Consider the following 15,460-nt stretch of genomic DNA (forward strand, 5'->3'; position numbering starts at 1 on the left):
CCTGTTTGCCTGGGAATCAGCAGCAGAGGCTGCAGAAGATAGAATATTACTGAACAGTGAGTGTTGCTGTCTGATTTTTGCTCTGGAAGTTTTTTCTCAGGGGTGTACCCCACTGTGTGAGGTGTGAGGTGTCAGTCTGCACCTAGTGGGGGATGTCTCCCAGTTAGGCTACTCAGGAGTCAGGGACCCACTTTAGCAGACAGTCTGTCTGTTCTCAGATCTCAACCTCCATGCTGGGAGATCCAAAGTGTCAGACAGGGGCATTTACCTCTTCCGAGGTTTCTGCTGCTTTTTGTTTAGCTATGCCCTGTCCCCAGAGGACGAGTCTACAGAGGCAGGCCGGCCTCCTTGAGCTGCAGTGGGCTCCACCCAATTCAAACTTCCCAGTGGCTTTGTTTACCCACTTAAACCTCAGCAATGGCTGCCACCCCTTCCCCAGCCTCACTGCCGCCTTGCAGTTAAATCTCAGACTGCTGTGCTAGCAATGAGGGAGGCTCTGTTGTTGTGGGACCCTCCGGGCCAGCTGTGGGATATTATATCCTGGTGTGCCATTTGCTAAGACCCTTGGTAAAGCGCAGTATCAGGGTGGGAGTTACCCGATTTTCCAGGTGTTGTGTGTCTCAGTTTCCCTTGGCTAGGAAAACGGATTCTCTTCCCCCTTGCACTTCCCAGGTGAGGCAATGCCTCGCCCTGCTTCAGCTCTCACTGTTCGGGCTGCACCAGCTGACCAGCACCGATTGTCTGGCACTCCCCAGTGAGATGATCCCGGTACCTCAGTTGAAAATGCAGAAATCACCTGTCTTCTGTGTCACTAACTCTGGGAGCTGGAGGCTGGAGCTGTTCCTATTTAGCCATCTTGGGTGCACCCCCGCTTTTGAGTATTTTTATCACGAAGAGATTTTGAAGTTGATCAAAGGCTTTTTCAACATCAGTTGAAATAATCACATGGTTTTTGTCCTTGATTTCCATTGATAAGATGTAGCACATTGATTGATTTGCATCTGTTCAACCATCCTTGCATCCCAGGGATAAACCACACTTGGACAGGAAGAATTATCTTTTTAATGCACTGTTTAATCTGGTTTGCTAGTATTTTGTTGAGAAATTTTGGGTTAATATTCATCAGAGATATTGGCCTGTAGGTTTCTTTTTTCAATGTGTCTTTGGTTTTGGTATCAAGGTAGTACTAGCCTTATAGAATGAGTTTGGTAGTATTCCTTTCTACTCTGGTTTTCAGAATTGTTTGAGTAAGATTGGTATTAGTTCTACGTAAATGTTTTGTAGAATTCAGCAGTGCAGCGATCAAGTCCTGGCCTTTTCTCTCCAGGAAGGCATTTTATTATCACTTCGATCTGTTACTTGTTATTGGTCTGTTCAGGATTTGGATTTCTTCATGGTCCAATCTTGGTAGGTTGTATGTTTCTAGGAATATGTCCATTTCTTCTAGATTTTCATTTTATTGGCATATAGTTGCTCATAGTAGCCACTAATGATCCTTTGAATTTCTGTGGTATCAGTGGTAATGTCTCCTTTTTCATCTCTGATTTTATTTATTTGGATCTTCTCTCTCTTTTTTTTTTTCTTAGTCTGGCTAAAGGTCTGTCAATTTAGTTTAACTTTTCAAAAGACCACTTTTTGTTTCTTTGATCTTTTATATTATTTTCTTCATTTCAATTTCATTTGTTTCTGCTCTGATCTTTAGTATTTCTTTTCTTCTACTAATTATGGATTTGGTTTGCTCTTGCTTTTCTGGTTCTTTAAGACACAAATTAGGTTGTTTACTTGAAGTTTTACTTCTTTTTTGGTGTGCATACTTATAAATTTCCCTCTTCATACTGCTTTTACTATATCCCACAGGTTTTGGTATGTCATTTTTCCATTATTATTTGTTTAAAGAAATTTTTCAATATCCATCTTAATTTCTTCATTGACCCACTGGTTATTCAGGAGCATATTGTTTGTCATGTATGGACAAACTGGGTGAGGAGCCTCACCCCATTGCTGTCACCAACACAGGCCCATGGAGAGCACTGCCAGACTACTGCTAATGTTCCCTTAATGCCCAAAGGCTCTTCAGTCAGCTGGTGGTGAATGCTGCCTGACCTGGGACTCATCCTTCAGGGCACTCGGCTTTCCTCTGGCCTTGGGCAGGTCCAGAAATGAATCAGGGACCCGGAGAGCCTGCTTGGTGGTCTGCTGCCCTGTGGCTGAGGTGCTACATAACGTGCAAGACAAAGTTCCCTTTACTTTTCCCTCCACTTTTCTCAAGCAAAGGAGTCTTGCCCTGTTGCCACCACAGCTGAGAATGTAGAGTCTCACCCAAAGCCAGCAAGTCTCACAGGCTCACCCAACACCCATGGCACACTCCCTGGGTATCACTGCTGGTTATTCAGGTCTCAAAGACTCTTCAGTTAGCAGGTGATGATGTTTTTCAGGACTGGGTCCATCCCTTCAAGGCAGTGGTTCCTTCTGGAAATGATATCCAGGAACTAAGGCCTAAAAAGTGGTCCTCAGGACTCTGACTGGTGCCCTATCCTGCTGTGGCTGAGCTGGCATCCAAAATGCAAGACAAAGCCTTCCCTACTCTTTCCGTTCCCCTCCTCAAGCAGAGGGAAGGGGTCTCTTTTGGAGCTGTGAGCTCTGCAGCCTGGGGTTAGGGATGAGGTGATGCCAGCACTCCCTTAGTCACACCAGCTGGTATCTCAATAGGCCATGTGCCCCCAGTCTACTGGCTCTGGACCCAGTTCAGCACTAGGATTCACCTAGAATTGCAGTCCTTGTGGCCTAGACTGCCTTTCAAGTTTATTTAGGGCCCTAGAGCACTTTAGCCCATGGTGGTGAGTCTTGTAGGAACTCAAGTTCCAACCACTGAGATCAGCGATTCCTCTCTGGCTAGGGCTGGTTTGAATACTCCTTCCATAGGTGGGCATCAGCTGAGTTTGGCCCAGTTTTGTTTTCTGCTATAACAGTGCAGCACTGAGTTCAATGCCTCACAATTGCTGCACTCTCCTCTCACCAGCACAAAGAAATGCTCTTTGCACCATGCCACTGCTGCCACAGGATTGACGAGGAATTGTGTCAGTGGTTTTTCTACTTCAGTACCTCTTTCAGCTATGTGAAATTAAAACCAGAGCCGGGTGCAGTGGCTCACGTCTGTAATCCAAGCCCTTTGGGAGGCCGAGGTGGGTGGATCACCTGAGGTCAGGAGTTCAAAACCAGCCTGGCCAACATGATGAAACCTCATCTCTACTAAAATTTAAAAAAGTTAGCCGGGCATAGTGGCATAGTGGTGCATGCCTATAATCCCAGCTACTCGGGAGGCTGAGGCAGGAGAATCGCTTAAATCCAGAAGGCAGAGGCTATGGTGAGCCGAGATCGCGCCATTGCACTTCAGCCCTGGGCGACAAAAGTGTGTGTATAATGTATGTAACATACATATATATAATAATAATGTACATATATATGTGATTTATCCCAGATATGCATGGTTGGTTTATCATATGAATATAAAATAATGTCCTCCATTATATTAATAGACTAAAAAAGAAAAATTATATGATTCTAGTAGTAGATTCAGAAAAAACAAATCTGAGACTATTTATAATAAACACTCAGCAAACTAAAAATACAGGGGAACTTATTTAACTTAAAGAGAGCATCCAAAAAAAAAAAAAACCAGGAAACAACCTATTTTGAGTAAATAACACGTTACTACTTAGATCAGGAAAAAGACAAGAAAGTAGCTTACCAGTCACAGTCAACATTAAAAATGGGAAGCACCAAATTCTGTGAGACCAACAGGAACTGTCATTTATTGTTGACAGAAATGTGAATGATATCCACTGTGGATAACAGTTTCACAGTTTCTTACAATACTCAACTTACCCTTGCTATATGATCCAGCAATCATCCTCCTTAGTATTTACCTAAATGAGTTAAAAACTTTTATCCACCAAAAAAAATTCACATATGTGTTTTTAGCTTTATTTATAATTGTCACAGATTGGAAGTAGCTTAGATATCCTTTAACAGGTGAATGGATGAGCAAACTTTAGAACATCCATACAACGGAATACTACCCAGTGATTTAAATAATAAACCACAGTAAGATGTGGAAAATCCTTAAATTTGTGGTGAGAGAAACCCTTACTAGAAGACTATATGTGGTATTATTTTCACTATATGATGTTCAGAAATAGGAAAAAATATAGAGGTAATGACAAAGTTTCTGGAAGTTTGTAGAAATGCTACTTGTAAGATATTATATTATTCTACTTTAAAAAATTAATTGACTCTTCGCAAATTGTTTCTGAGGTCAAAACTGATTGCCAGTTCAACTCTCCAAAATCTGTATATCTTTTCCAAGTGTTCTCTTAAGAAATATTGTAGTTGCTAAAATAATCTTCCTACTTCTCAGAATGTTTTCTGAAATTTGCTGAAATTAAATTGAATAGTACGTCATAAAAATATATGATTGAATTATTCTTATTTTAGGTCAATGCCATTTTGATTAAACATATTGTCACTCAAAAGGAATAAAAAATTGTACGTATTTTTATTTCTAAGTAAATAGTTAGAAATAATTTATTTCTAAGTAAATAAATAGCAGTGTTTAAAATTTGCACTTGCATTTATGCAGTGTGGCCAGAAACATTTGACAAGATCAAAGGAATGAACAAAAAAATCTTAGGCAATAAATCTGAGTTTTTGTTTGTTTGTTTCTATTTAGTATCCAAAGAAAATCACTGTAGAGGCCTTTTCAGTTGTTATGGCACAGTTGCTTGGAATTAATCTGGGATTGACATATGATGATATCTACAATTGTTACTGTCCAGGACCTACATGCATAATGAATCCTGATGCGATGTAAGGAGTTGTTTTTATCAACTCTATGTTTTCTCTTAAGAAATATTTCTAGTATTCCTTGATGTAGAACCCCTTGCAATATAATTTAAGAAATTTTTTTAGATACAAATATGCTTATTTAAGACATTAAAGAAAGTATAGAATGTTGTAGAAAATGTGCTTAATAGTTCTACATTCAATGATATTATTTAGAGAAAAAGTGGATGCTAATGATTACCTTACAACAGTCTACTTGCATTAATTGAAAAACTGTTCAGCGTCATCAGATGAAATAGTACCTAGGTAGTAAGCAGTTTGAAAAGTAACTAAACTAAGGAGATGTGAGAACTAAGAAGACATGAGAATTTTGCAATGCTTGATTCTGAACTGGATTCTTTTGCTATAAAATGCTAGGACTGTGATGTTTGGGAAAATCTGAATGGAGTTCAAGGATTAGATATTAATAATACATCTTTATTTTATGATTTTGAAGGGTCTAGAGTGCTGAGGTAGAATAACCCATTTCTATGTAAGAACTATATAGATGTATCTAGTGTTCTCAGAACACATTGTTGGCCTCTTATCTGTTTCAGAAAACAAAATTTATTTTGGGGGCTATATTTGCATTATTTCTTTTAAGTTTGAGATTATTACAAAATTACACAAAATTACACATTAAGCAGTATACTTAAATGTGTAGAAATACAAAAATTAAAACAAAGTAAAAGGAATCTAGAATTTGTACAATTTACATACCTAAGTATTGGAATAACTTTTTTGATTAATTTTAACAAAGAACAAGTAACTATGATTTTTCATTAGTGCAATCAACCAAATTTTGTTTCTTAATGTTGACAATAATAGGATATACCCAAATGGAGCTTATTGTGTACCAAATATTATTAAGTGCATTACCATTTTAACTTTCTTTACTCTCTCAGTGTCTATCATATCAAATTACAATACAAAATAATTTATTTTTTGCTTATCACCTACATTAAAAATAAAAGCACCCTCTTCTCCTTTTGGCTCTTCTCTAATTGAAGTAGTTCAGAATTCGTAGTACTTTGTTGAGGAGTATTACTTTGATTCTTTTAGTACATTTATCTAAGAAGTACAATTTAATTTTAGACGATCCCATGGTATGAAGTTTTTTAGCAGTTGCAGCATGGATGAATTTAAACAGATAGTTCTGCAGCCTGAACTTAAATGTTTTCAGGATAAAACAATTTCAGAAATGACTTACCAAAAATCTGCAACTTGTGGCAATGGAATTTTGGAACCTACAGAGCAGTGTGATTGTGGCTATAGAAAGGTTAGTGGCAAAGCTTACAGGTTATCCAAAGATTTGTTCTTTCATTATGTTTTGTGTTTATTTTTTATGGAGTCTATAGATATAGATATATATAAGGAGGAAATTTTTAAAAAATATTTACTATTTTTTCAAATATAAGATAGAGAGATATGGGGCATGCAATAACTGACTCATCCTAAATTTGAAATGTTTAGAGTCTAAGCCCCGGGTAAGTGTGACATCAATTTAAAAAACAGATTTTTATCATTTTAGAAGCAATGGTAGCAATATCGCTTTTTAGTACCTCACACATCAGTAGCATCGATAATATCATCATCTAATCATCCCTTACATTCCACCAAAGTGACTACATTGGTGGCTAAGTTGTTACATGTGTGTTTTCATTTATTTTCTTACCTCCTAATTTTAGTACTTGCATCTGTAGCAACTTCATTTATGTTAACTTGCTTCCAAAGAATTAAACTAATTATAGTCTTTGGTTCATTGTCATTTATGATAATATACATGATATAATAATGATACATCCATGGCCCAACTATCCCTAATTTTTCACCCTTTTCTCTATCCAAAAAGTAAATTCTATCCATATTTTTAATTTAACAATATCATTTTATAATTTGAGCATAGTTTTTATTAGCTTTGAATTTTAGACCATTTAAAAAATGTAGCCTAATATTCTGGGACTGTTTTCTTCATCCCCTATATTACTAACAATATCCATGTAATTTTGTGTGACACAACTAATTTATTCACTTTTTGTGTAATAATCCAGTATGTATGGAAATATACAATTACTGATTTTTTCTATTTATGAGCAGTTGGAGTGCTCATAGGTTTTTTTCCCCCTCGCATTCTGAAGAGTTTTATTATGTCTTGTATTTAACTCTTGATGTACATAAGCATCTTCTGGCTACACACTTAGATGTAGAATTTCTGGGTGATCAAGTGGGTGGATGATCCCTTGGCAATGGGAAATTTATTTCAAAAATAAATGTGCTAATTAACACATCCAATGGCTGTTTACTGTATAACAGGTTGTTTATTTTATACCCTATTTAGCACATAATATTGCCAGACTTTGTCATTTTTGCCAGTGTATTTGTGTAAAATATTATCTCTTTGTGGTTTCAATTAGACTTTCCTTAATTGCTAGTAACATTGATTATATCTTCAAAGTTTTACTAACCCTGTAAGTTTTCTTTGCTGTGAAATGTCTGTCCTTTCCTGTGAAAGGTTTATTTTATTTGTATTTTCTCCTTTTTTTTTTTTTTTTTTTTTTGGAGTCGGAGTTTCGCTCTTGTCGCCCAGGCTTGAGTGCAGTGGTGTGATCTCAGCTCACTATAACCTCCGGCTCCTGGGTTCAAGCGATTCTCCTGCCTCAGCCTCTGGAGTAGCTGGGATTACAGGTACCTGCCACCACACCAGCTAATTTTGTATTTTTAGTAGAGACAGGATTTCACCATGTTCGCCAGGCTAGTCTCAAACTTCTGACCTCAGGTTATCCACCTGCCTCGGCCTCTCAAAGTGCTGGGATTACAAACATGAGCCACCATGCCCCACCTTTTTCCTTTCTATTTATTTATATATTCTCATGCTGATTGATATATGTTAAATGTCTTTCATATTCTTACACTTTCTTCAATATAATTTTTATGTAAACAATTTACTTAAAACATTAATGTGTTTCCATTGAAAACTGCATTATTTCAGCTTCGTAATATGTTTTTGTTTGACTAGTGAAAGTTTTGCACTTTCTTCATGGAAGCTCTTTTTTTTTTCTCTTCAGTTTTCACTCCATGCTTTGATATGGATATATTTGACTATTATATTTCAAGACCACTAATATTTCCTTTTATTAAGAGATCCAGTTAATTTTTCATTGCAATATTTGATATCTTTAAAATTTCCATTTGGTTCTTTTTTTAGAGATATCTTCCATTTGTGAAAAGAAAAACTTTAGAGAAATATAGCAGTTTATTGAAGCACAGTATAATTCATGAATTAAACAGCACTCAGAACCAGGAGAGCTTCATCTTAACAATACTGTGTGGGAGATCTTAAGCCATAATTGGCCATGTAAGCCACACCTGCATTCCTGACCCAAAGAAAACATAAAATAATAAATGACCCATTGTTTTAAGCCTCTAAGTATTTGCCATGCAGCAAATACTTACAGATAACACATAGGACTTAATGTGTGTTGCTCTGTTTTTCTCAAGATATTTGGCATACCTTTTATCATTTTCATTTAGATATGCAATCAGTTTGTAGTTTATGTGTGTGTGTGTATACACACATATATACACATACAGTTATTAAATTAAATATTCACAATTTATTTGAAGACTGTCCTTTCTTTATTACACTGAATCATACCCTTGATCATCAATCAAGTGAACATATGTGCATGTTTCTGCTTTTGCTCCTCTTGTACCAATAGTACACTATCTTGATAAATACACATTTCTTTTTTTTATTATTATACTTTAAGTTCTAGGGTACATGTTCACAATGTGCAGATTTGTTACATATGTATACATGTGCCATGTTGCTGTGCTGCACCCATTAACTCGGCATTTACATTAGGTGTATCTCCTAATGCTGTCCCTCCCCCACCCCCACCCCACAACAAGCCCCAGTGTGTGATGTTCACCATCATTCTGAGCAAACTATCTCAAGGACAGAAAACCAAACACCGCATGTTCTCACTCACAGGTGGGAATTGAACAATGAGAACACTTGGACACAGGACAAATACACATTTCTTATTAACTTTTAGATATTTTATTGTATATTCTTCACACTGTTTTTCTGGTTCATAGTTGTCTTGAGTATTTTGGGCCCTTTGAATTTTATTGTAAATTTCTGACTTTTTTTCAATTGGTACCAAAAACAAAGTAGACTGATCTCCTGAAAGATATTGCATCGAATCTTTAGATATGTTTGAGGTGTACACCTTCATTTATTTATGTCTGATTTTTTTTTCTCAGCAGCATTTTGTAGTGGGGGGAAATTATTATTTCCTGTGAGAGGAAATCTATTTCTAAAGTGTTCAGAGTAATAACTAATGGTTTTTGCCAGGACGATTACTGAGTTGACAGGTCCAGCAAGCCATATAATTCAGAGGCGTAGCTATGGGCTTGAGCAAAATACACAAGAGAGTCTTTCTTTTCCTTGACAGTAATGGAGACATTCATATTTAACAAGATGTGGCTAAAGGAAACTATATTAGTGTGCAGGACTTTATCTTGGGTAGCAGCTGCCTACCTGGGCATGGAGAGTGGAACAGTAGGCACTGGAGACTTGGAAAGGTGGGAAGGTGGGAGGAGCATAAGGGACAAGAAAACACCTTTTGGGTACAATGTACTCTATTTGGGTCATGGGTAAACTAAAAGCCCAGAAGTGACCAAAACTGCACTTGTACCCCCTAAATCTATAGAAATAAAAAATAAGATCCTTAAATTAAAAAAGAGAAAGGTCTCAGGTTAAGGTTTTCTTAAGAAAAGTTTCCTTAATAGGGGTGGGTATCCAGTACTAGGTTAAGAACAGTGGTGATAGCCCGGAACAAGATGATCACCAACGTATGGTGAGTCGACAGGGTCAGCCCAACTGTCCCACAAATGAGAGCTGAGACTTTAATTTTTGCTCCTTCTACTCTTGACTCCCCAGGGTCTAAGGTGTTCGTTATCCACCTGCCATAGCTGCTCTTGTTTCATGGCCACATGATCAGATAACCAGTGTCTGTAGCAACCACTTTACCCTTTCTCCTTGCTCATCACACAAAACCAAACCAAATAGCTGGATTCATTCCTAGGTGGTTTGGCAGTTTGTTGCTTGTATACCTTATGCCATCTTAAAACATCTCCTATCCACTGATGTGTGGGCCGAAGTCTCATCTATGATCTATGAACAAAAGACTGTGAGGTCCACAGAGGAAAGAAAGGATACTTTACTTTAGAGAGAGAAGCAATCCACAGCTTGGGAAATGCCCTTTCAGGGAAAATCAAAAGTGCATGTTCCGCAGAAGGAAGGGGGAGCTGATACATATCTTACAGAGTCAGCCTTACCTGCATATTAAGCAGGGTTGGGGAAAATCTGTGAATATTTGTGAAGGAAGTCAAGTGCCTGCACAGTGTGCGAAAATATATGTAACATGCACTCAATGTTCACTTTGGTGTAGGGTTTTAGTATTAAAATGAGGCAGAATTTGGCTTTTTACATCAAAAAGAACCAATAGGACACAAAGATAGTCTGTGCATAGTCTCTGTAAACTGCTTAAAACTGACTTGAGATTTGTGGCTGTTTATCAATAAATGACCAGTCGTCTGTTCAACTGGAGGTATGGCAGGACTGCAAGGCGCAGGCATCGGGGGTGTTGGGGGTGTTGACTAGCATTAGCAGCCTGTCAGGGTCAGCTGGGAAATTTCCCAGCTGCAGTTGTTTCAGGAATGCTTTTCAGGGGTTTATTTCTGCTTAATTACCAGAGAGAAATCTTATGGCAATTAATGACACTGGGATATGTGACTGATCCTCCATCCTGCTACGGATGAGATTCTATTTTTTGCTAAATCTCATTTTAGCCACAGGGAGTCCATTTTGGCTGCCTGTTGGAATATTTATATTCATTGTTTTCCCTGTTAGTTGAAACCTGCTGTAGGCAGCCTTGATGACCAATTTACACTGTGTCCCATATTGGTGCCAGGGTGGCATGGCTACCTGTTCTGAGTATATCAAGTCCCTTGAAGAGACTCATGTGGCAGAGAGACTTAGAGCTAACTGTATAACTTAGGCCAGGCAGGGGAAAAGGGTAGACAGGTTAAAAATATTTTGTTGGAGATGGGAGAAAACTGCAGTCTGGCAGGAAGATTATTAAAATGTTTTACGGAGACTAAGTAAACAAGCTTGTGGCTGGTACCTGTCAGTGAAATACTTCACAGACTCCAGTGACACAGGGAAGTCATAGGCATCAGGGTTACAGTGGGAGATTGTAACACTTGTTTTTAACTAGCACAGCTGTCTTCATACATATACACATTCCTGCACCAGAACAGCACTGTAGGGATGAGACTGTAGCTAGGTTTGTAGGTTTATTTTATCTATCAGTTGAATACCTTATGCTGCCATAATTCTGATTTTAACAGTAGATTTACAGCAGTTGCTTAAGTAATTTAACTATTAGGAAGAAAAATATGATGAAGACTGTGATTATAACAAGCACTTGAATGTCAGCGTGAAAAGAATGTTCCAGTCTGACAGGAAGCCTACTAAATAGATGGAGAGGATCAGTAGTTTGTATATCTCATAACGATTTCGCTTGTTTGGAAATTCTTTTTATAGGAACCTCTACTTTATCTGAGGTGTTGATGTAAGTGTAACCAGTTACATGGGCCACTGTGCAGACTCTTCTCTGTTTGGTTAGGAGAAAATTTAAGGCAATCGTATTATTTAGTATTACTTGAGCAAGGGAGTTCAGAAACTTTTTGTTGCGCTCTAAGGCTTTCTACAGTGTCATTAGCTATCTAACCAATGGTAGTGGATAGGTTTTTGAATTATATCTCTAGTAACATAAACCCAAGCACTTAGAAGTAATAGTTCTAGGATGTTTTTACCTATATTATCTTTACATCCTGTTAGCATAGACCTTTTAGTTTTATAATAAAGAGAGAGCAGGGGTCTTTTCATAAGCAAGTCTGAACCTTTTATGTGTAACCTGTTGAGGCAATGGTGTGCCCATCCCTATCCAGGCAGATCAGACCCTATGTCCCATATAAACACAAAGCCTGGTGAAGGCACAAGCGATGCCCTCAAGGGTGTGTTCACTAATTAATTTATTCCTGGTAAATGTTGACAGTATTGAATTGAATCATGAATCATTTGAATAGTAGGGACATACCTTTCTTTATTCAATCTAGACTATATTTATCTATCCAGTAGTTTAAAGATCGAGGAGGTCTACTGGTATAGAATGGATTTCTAACATTAATAACATGGGACAAATTAAACCAAGAAGTGGTAATATTTGAGTCTTGAGGCGATTGGACTCAGAGTCAACAGGGAAAGCAGTTGGTCCAGATAAGTGGTGATGTTAAGGATACATGAGAAGTCAGTGACAAGTATTGTCAATGTCACATGTTTACCATGAATGAATGTGGGAAGTTATTGGTGAATCTAACCATCTGATAGGTTTCTTTTTGTAACAACACTTTAGGGCAGCTTAGCCAAAGTGTTACCGTGTCAGTCTGTGCAGTGAGACCAAGGCGCAGTTATAAAGAAGAGAGTAAAATGTATTTTGAACTGGACTAATCAACATAACCATTCACAAAGCTCTGGAACAAAGAGTTTAGCCAGGCAAAAAGTCTTCTAGTTTTGCAAAGGCTTATGGGTGTCTAAGTATTGGAATACACAGAACTATCCCAGCATGGTGTAAGATATCCAGGATAGATAAGATTGCTAATGTTATAATAATGGAAACAGTTATAAAGTAATCATAAAGACTGGGCACGTTAGTTTAGAATAAGTAAAGCAAAGATAAGTGTTCTATTTTACAGTGGATAGTAACAATCATGAAAACTCCTAAAGTGATAAGAACAATGAATATTATAAGGTAAATATAAACATTGATTCATCCAGACCATATAGGCCTGGAGTTTTGTAAGAGGGCAGTCTACCTCAGTTGTCATCCTTTTCTTGTCTTGGCATTGAAGCTTTAGTCAACCTGAGCTTAGTGTCAGATATTGATGCTGAAGTCCAGTTCTCAGCAGAGTCTGGTGTTGTTTTTAGGTGAGATATATGTACTCAGGAGTTAATGACCTGTATCTTAGCAGCACAATGGGTTAATTAAGTGTACTTGAAATGCACCTTTCTAGTGGGATTGGAGGGAGTCATTCAGCAATATCTCTTCTAATACATAAAGTCTTTAGGCTGGACATTATGATATTGGGGTTCATCTCCTGGTTGATGACTGTAAAGGGACTCACAACCAGCTGTTAGTCTTTAGAGCCTTAACAAGTCCTCCAGGACTTGGCAGCAGGTCAGGAGATCTCCTTGTATCTGAGTAGGGGAAAATATTTCTTCGGTTAAATATATGGATTGACCTGTGACCACCTCAAAAGGGGAAAAGCAACTCTGGTGGGGATAGACTTCACAATTACCAAAACCAGAGGAAGAGCTTCGGGCCCGGGCAGATTGAAGCTGGTTGTAATTTTAGCCAATTGAGTTTAATATTCTCTTGGTTCATTTTACACGCCCAAAAGATTGGGTGTGGTAAGCACCACTGAAATGTCATAGAATAGGCCAAACATTAGCAACTCATTTTAATGCTTGGCCAGTAAAATGAGTTCCCTGATCACTATGGAACTTGGTGGAACTCCATAGGTAATTTTCTCATGAAGTACTTTGGCTACTGGCAGCACTGTGGCTTGTCTGCAGGAGAAAGCTTTCCCGCTGTAAAACTACATATCTATCATGACAAGTACATATTTGTATCACTGAGAAAGGGAATATTGGATAAAGTCAGTAGTCAGTTTTAGAAAGGCCCTTTTCGCAATGGGAATTTGCCTGAGGTAGCCCTTAAGGACTTCCCTGCATTGTATAAGAGTGAATTTTGCCTAATATATTAACTTGAGAAGCAATCACCAGGGAGAATCCCCAACAGCACTGTTTACACCATTGGATCCTTTGGTCAGAACTCTAATGGTGGGGTTATATACAAAAGTAAGAGTGACCCTTGGTAAATTTTCTAGAAGGACTGAATGTCTGTTAGGGTTAGCCCATAGTTGGGATCTGGGATTATAGATACAGCCTCGTTTTGTCTAATTTTCCTTTTCAAGTTCTGAGCACTTTTTTGAGATGTTGTTTCAAGAGGTTTTTAGAACAGGATGTAAGGATGGAGTCTGGATTAAGACAGTCATAACAGAAGAGGTGTGGTTTAAGGCTGCAGACTTAGCTGCACTCTCAGCTAGATGTTTGTCTTTGCTGTTTTCGGTATGTCAAAAGGAATTGCCTTGAATTTTAATATGACCAGAGCCCTAGGAACTTGAATGGCATCAAGAAATAACAAAATGTGGTCTCTATTTCTGATGAGCAGTCCAGAAGAGGTTAGAAATCCTCTGTTTCCAGAGAATTCCAAAATCATGAGCAACCCAAAAAGCATACCTGCTATCTGTGTAAATGTTTGCAGTTTTATCTTTGGCCAACAGGTAAACTCGGGTAAGAGCATTGAATTCTGCCTGTTGGGCAGAAGGCCTGATTCAATAGTTTGCAGGGAAACAACTGCAAACCTAGCTTAATAGAAGCCAGTAGGGTCTCTGAAAAAAGGCCCATCAATCTACCAGACAAAATCAGAATTGGGTAAGGGCATTTCCTTTAAATTCATATGGGGTGAAAGAAGAGTGTAAAGGTAATGCAGTCATAGAGAATCTTCTGGTGAAGGTAAAAGAGGAACAGAGTTGAGGAGATTAAAACAGAAAATAGGTTGGGAAAGAGAAGTATTTCATAGGCAGTCAGTAGCCTGGCTGAAAGATACTGGATTTGGCGAGAAGTGAGAAGGGCTTTAATTGAGTGAGCATAAACAGTGAGAGGAAATCCCACTACTATTTTCTCGGTGGCTTTTATAAGGATGGTGGTTGTGACAACTGCCTTGAAACATGGTGGTAGCCCCGGATAAACACAATCTAGTTTGGCATTCTAGTAACCAGTTGGGTAAATTATTACCTCCATGTGGTTGAGTTCAAACTCCCTCTTGCTCATGAACAAAAAGGGGGAAAAGGGAGGTCATAAATAGGGAGTCCCAAATTGGGGGGCGGAGGATGTTGGGCAGAGGACAGCTTATCTTTCAGAGACTTAAAGTCCTGTTCACCATCGGTAGTCCAGGTAAGGAGGTCAGGAGAAGAGGCCTTAATCAGGATATATAAAGGTTGTGCCAGTAAAGCAAAATTAGTGTTCTAAGCTCTGCAATAGTTCATGTTTCCTAGAAAGTAGCCCTAAGTTTTGTCTTTTCATAGTGGGAATGGGGAAGTAAAATATGCCTTGAAGACAGAAAGGGTTGACGTTGAGTCCCAAGGGGTCAGCAAATGTCCAAGAGATTTAATTGTCATCAAAACTGTAGTTTATCTTTAGAATCTTTATGGCCCTTAAGACATAGCTGGTGAAGTAAATGGAGAGTGTGTCAGTGAGACAGGTATTTCATAAGGGAGAACACAAAAGCAAATCACCAATGTATTGCAATAGAGTTGGGCTATGTGAGAAGGTTATGCCTTTTTTTTTTTTTTTAATTATACTTTAAGTTCTGGGATACATTTG

The 15,460-nt window shown here is 38.1% G+C and overlaps 1 protein-coding gene across 2 annotated transcripts in view; it reads left to right on the forward strand.

Moving 5' to 3' along the window:
- Window positions 1–15,460, forward strand: part of LOC126961196 (A disintegrin and metallopeptidase domain 3-like) — a 93,376-nt gene that overhangs the window by 43,581 nt on the left and 34,335 nt on the right. For both annotated transcript variants that reach the window (XM_050801317.1, XM_050801318.1), the window contains exons 11-12: window positions 4,730–4,866; window positions 5,977–6,160. In XM_050801317.1, the coding sequence (XP_050657274.1) occupies window positions 4,730–4,866; window positions 5,977–6,160 (321 nt within the window). The remainder of the gene's footprint in view (window positions 1–4,729; window positions 4,867–5,976; window positions 6,161–15,460) is intronic.

This window comes from Macaca thibetana, chromosome 8 (genome assembly GCF_024542745.1).
Source record: "Macaca thibetana thibetana isolate TM-01 chromosome 8, ASM2454274v1, whole genome shotgun sequence".
NCBI lineage: Eukaryota > Metazoa > Chordata > Mammalia > Primates > Cercopithecidae > Macaca > Macaca thibetana.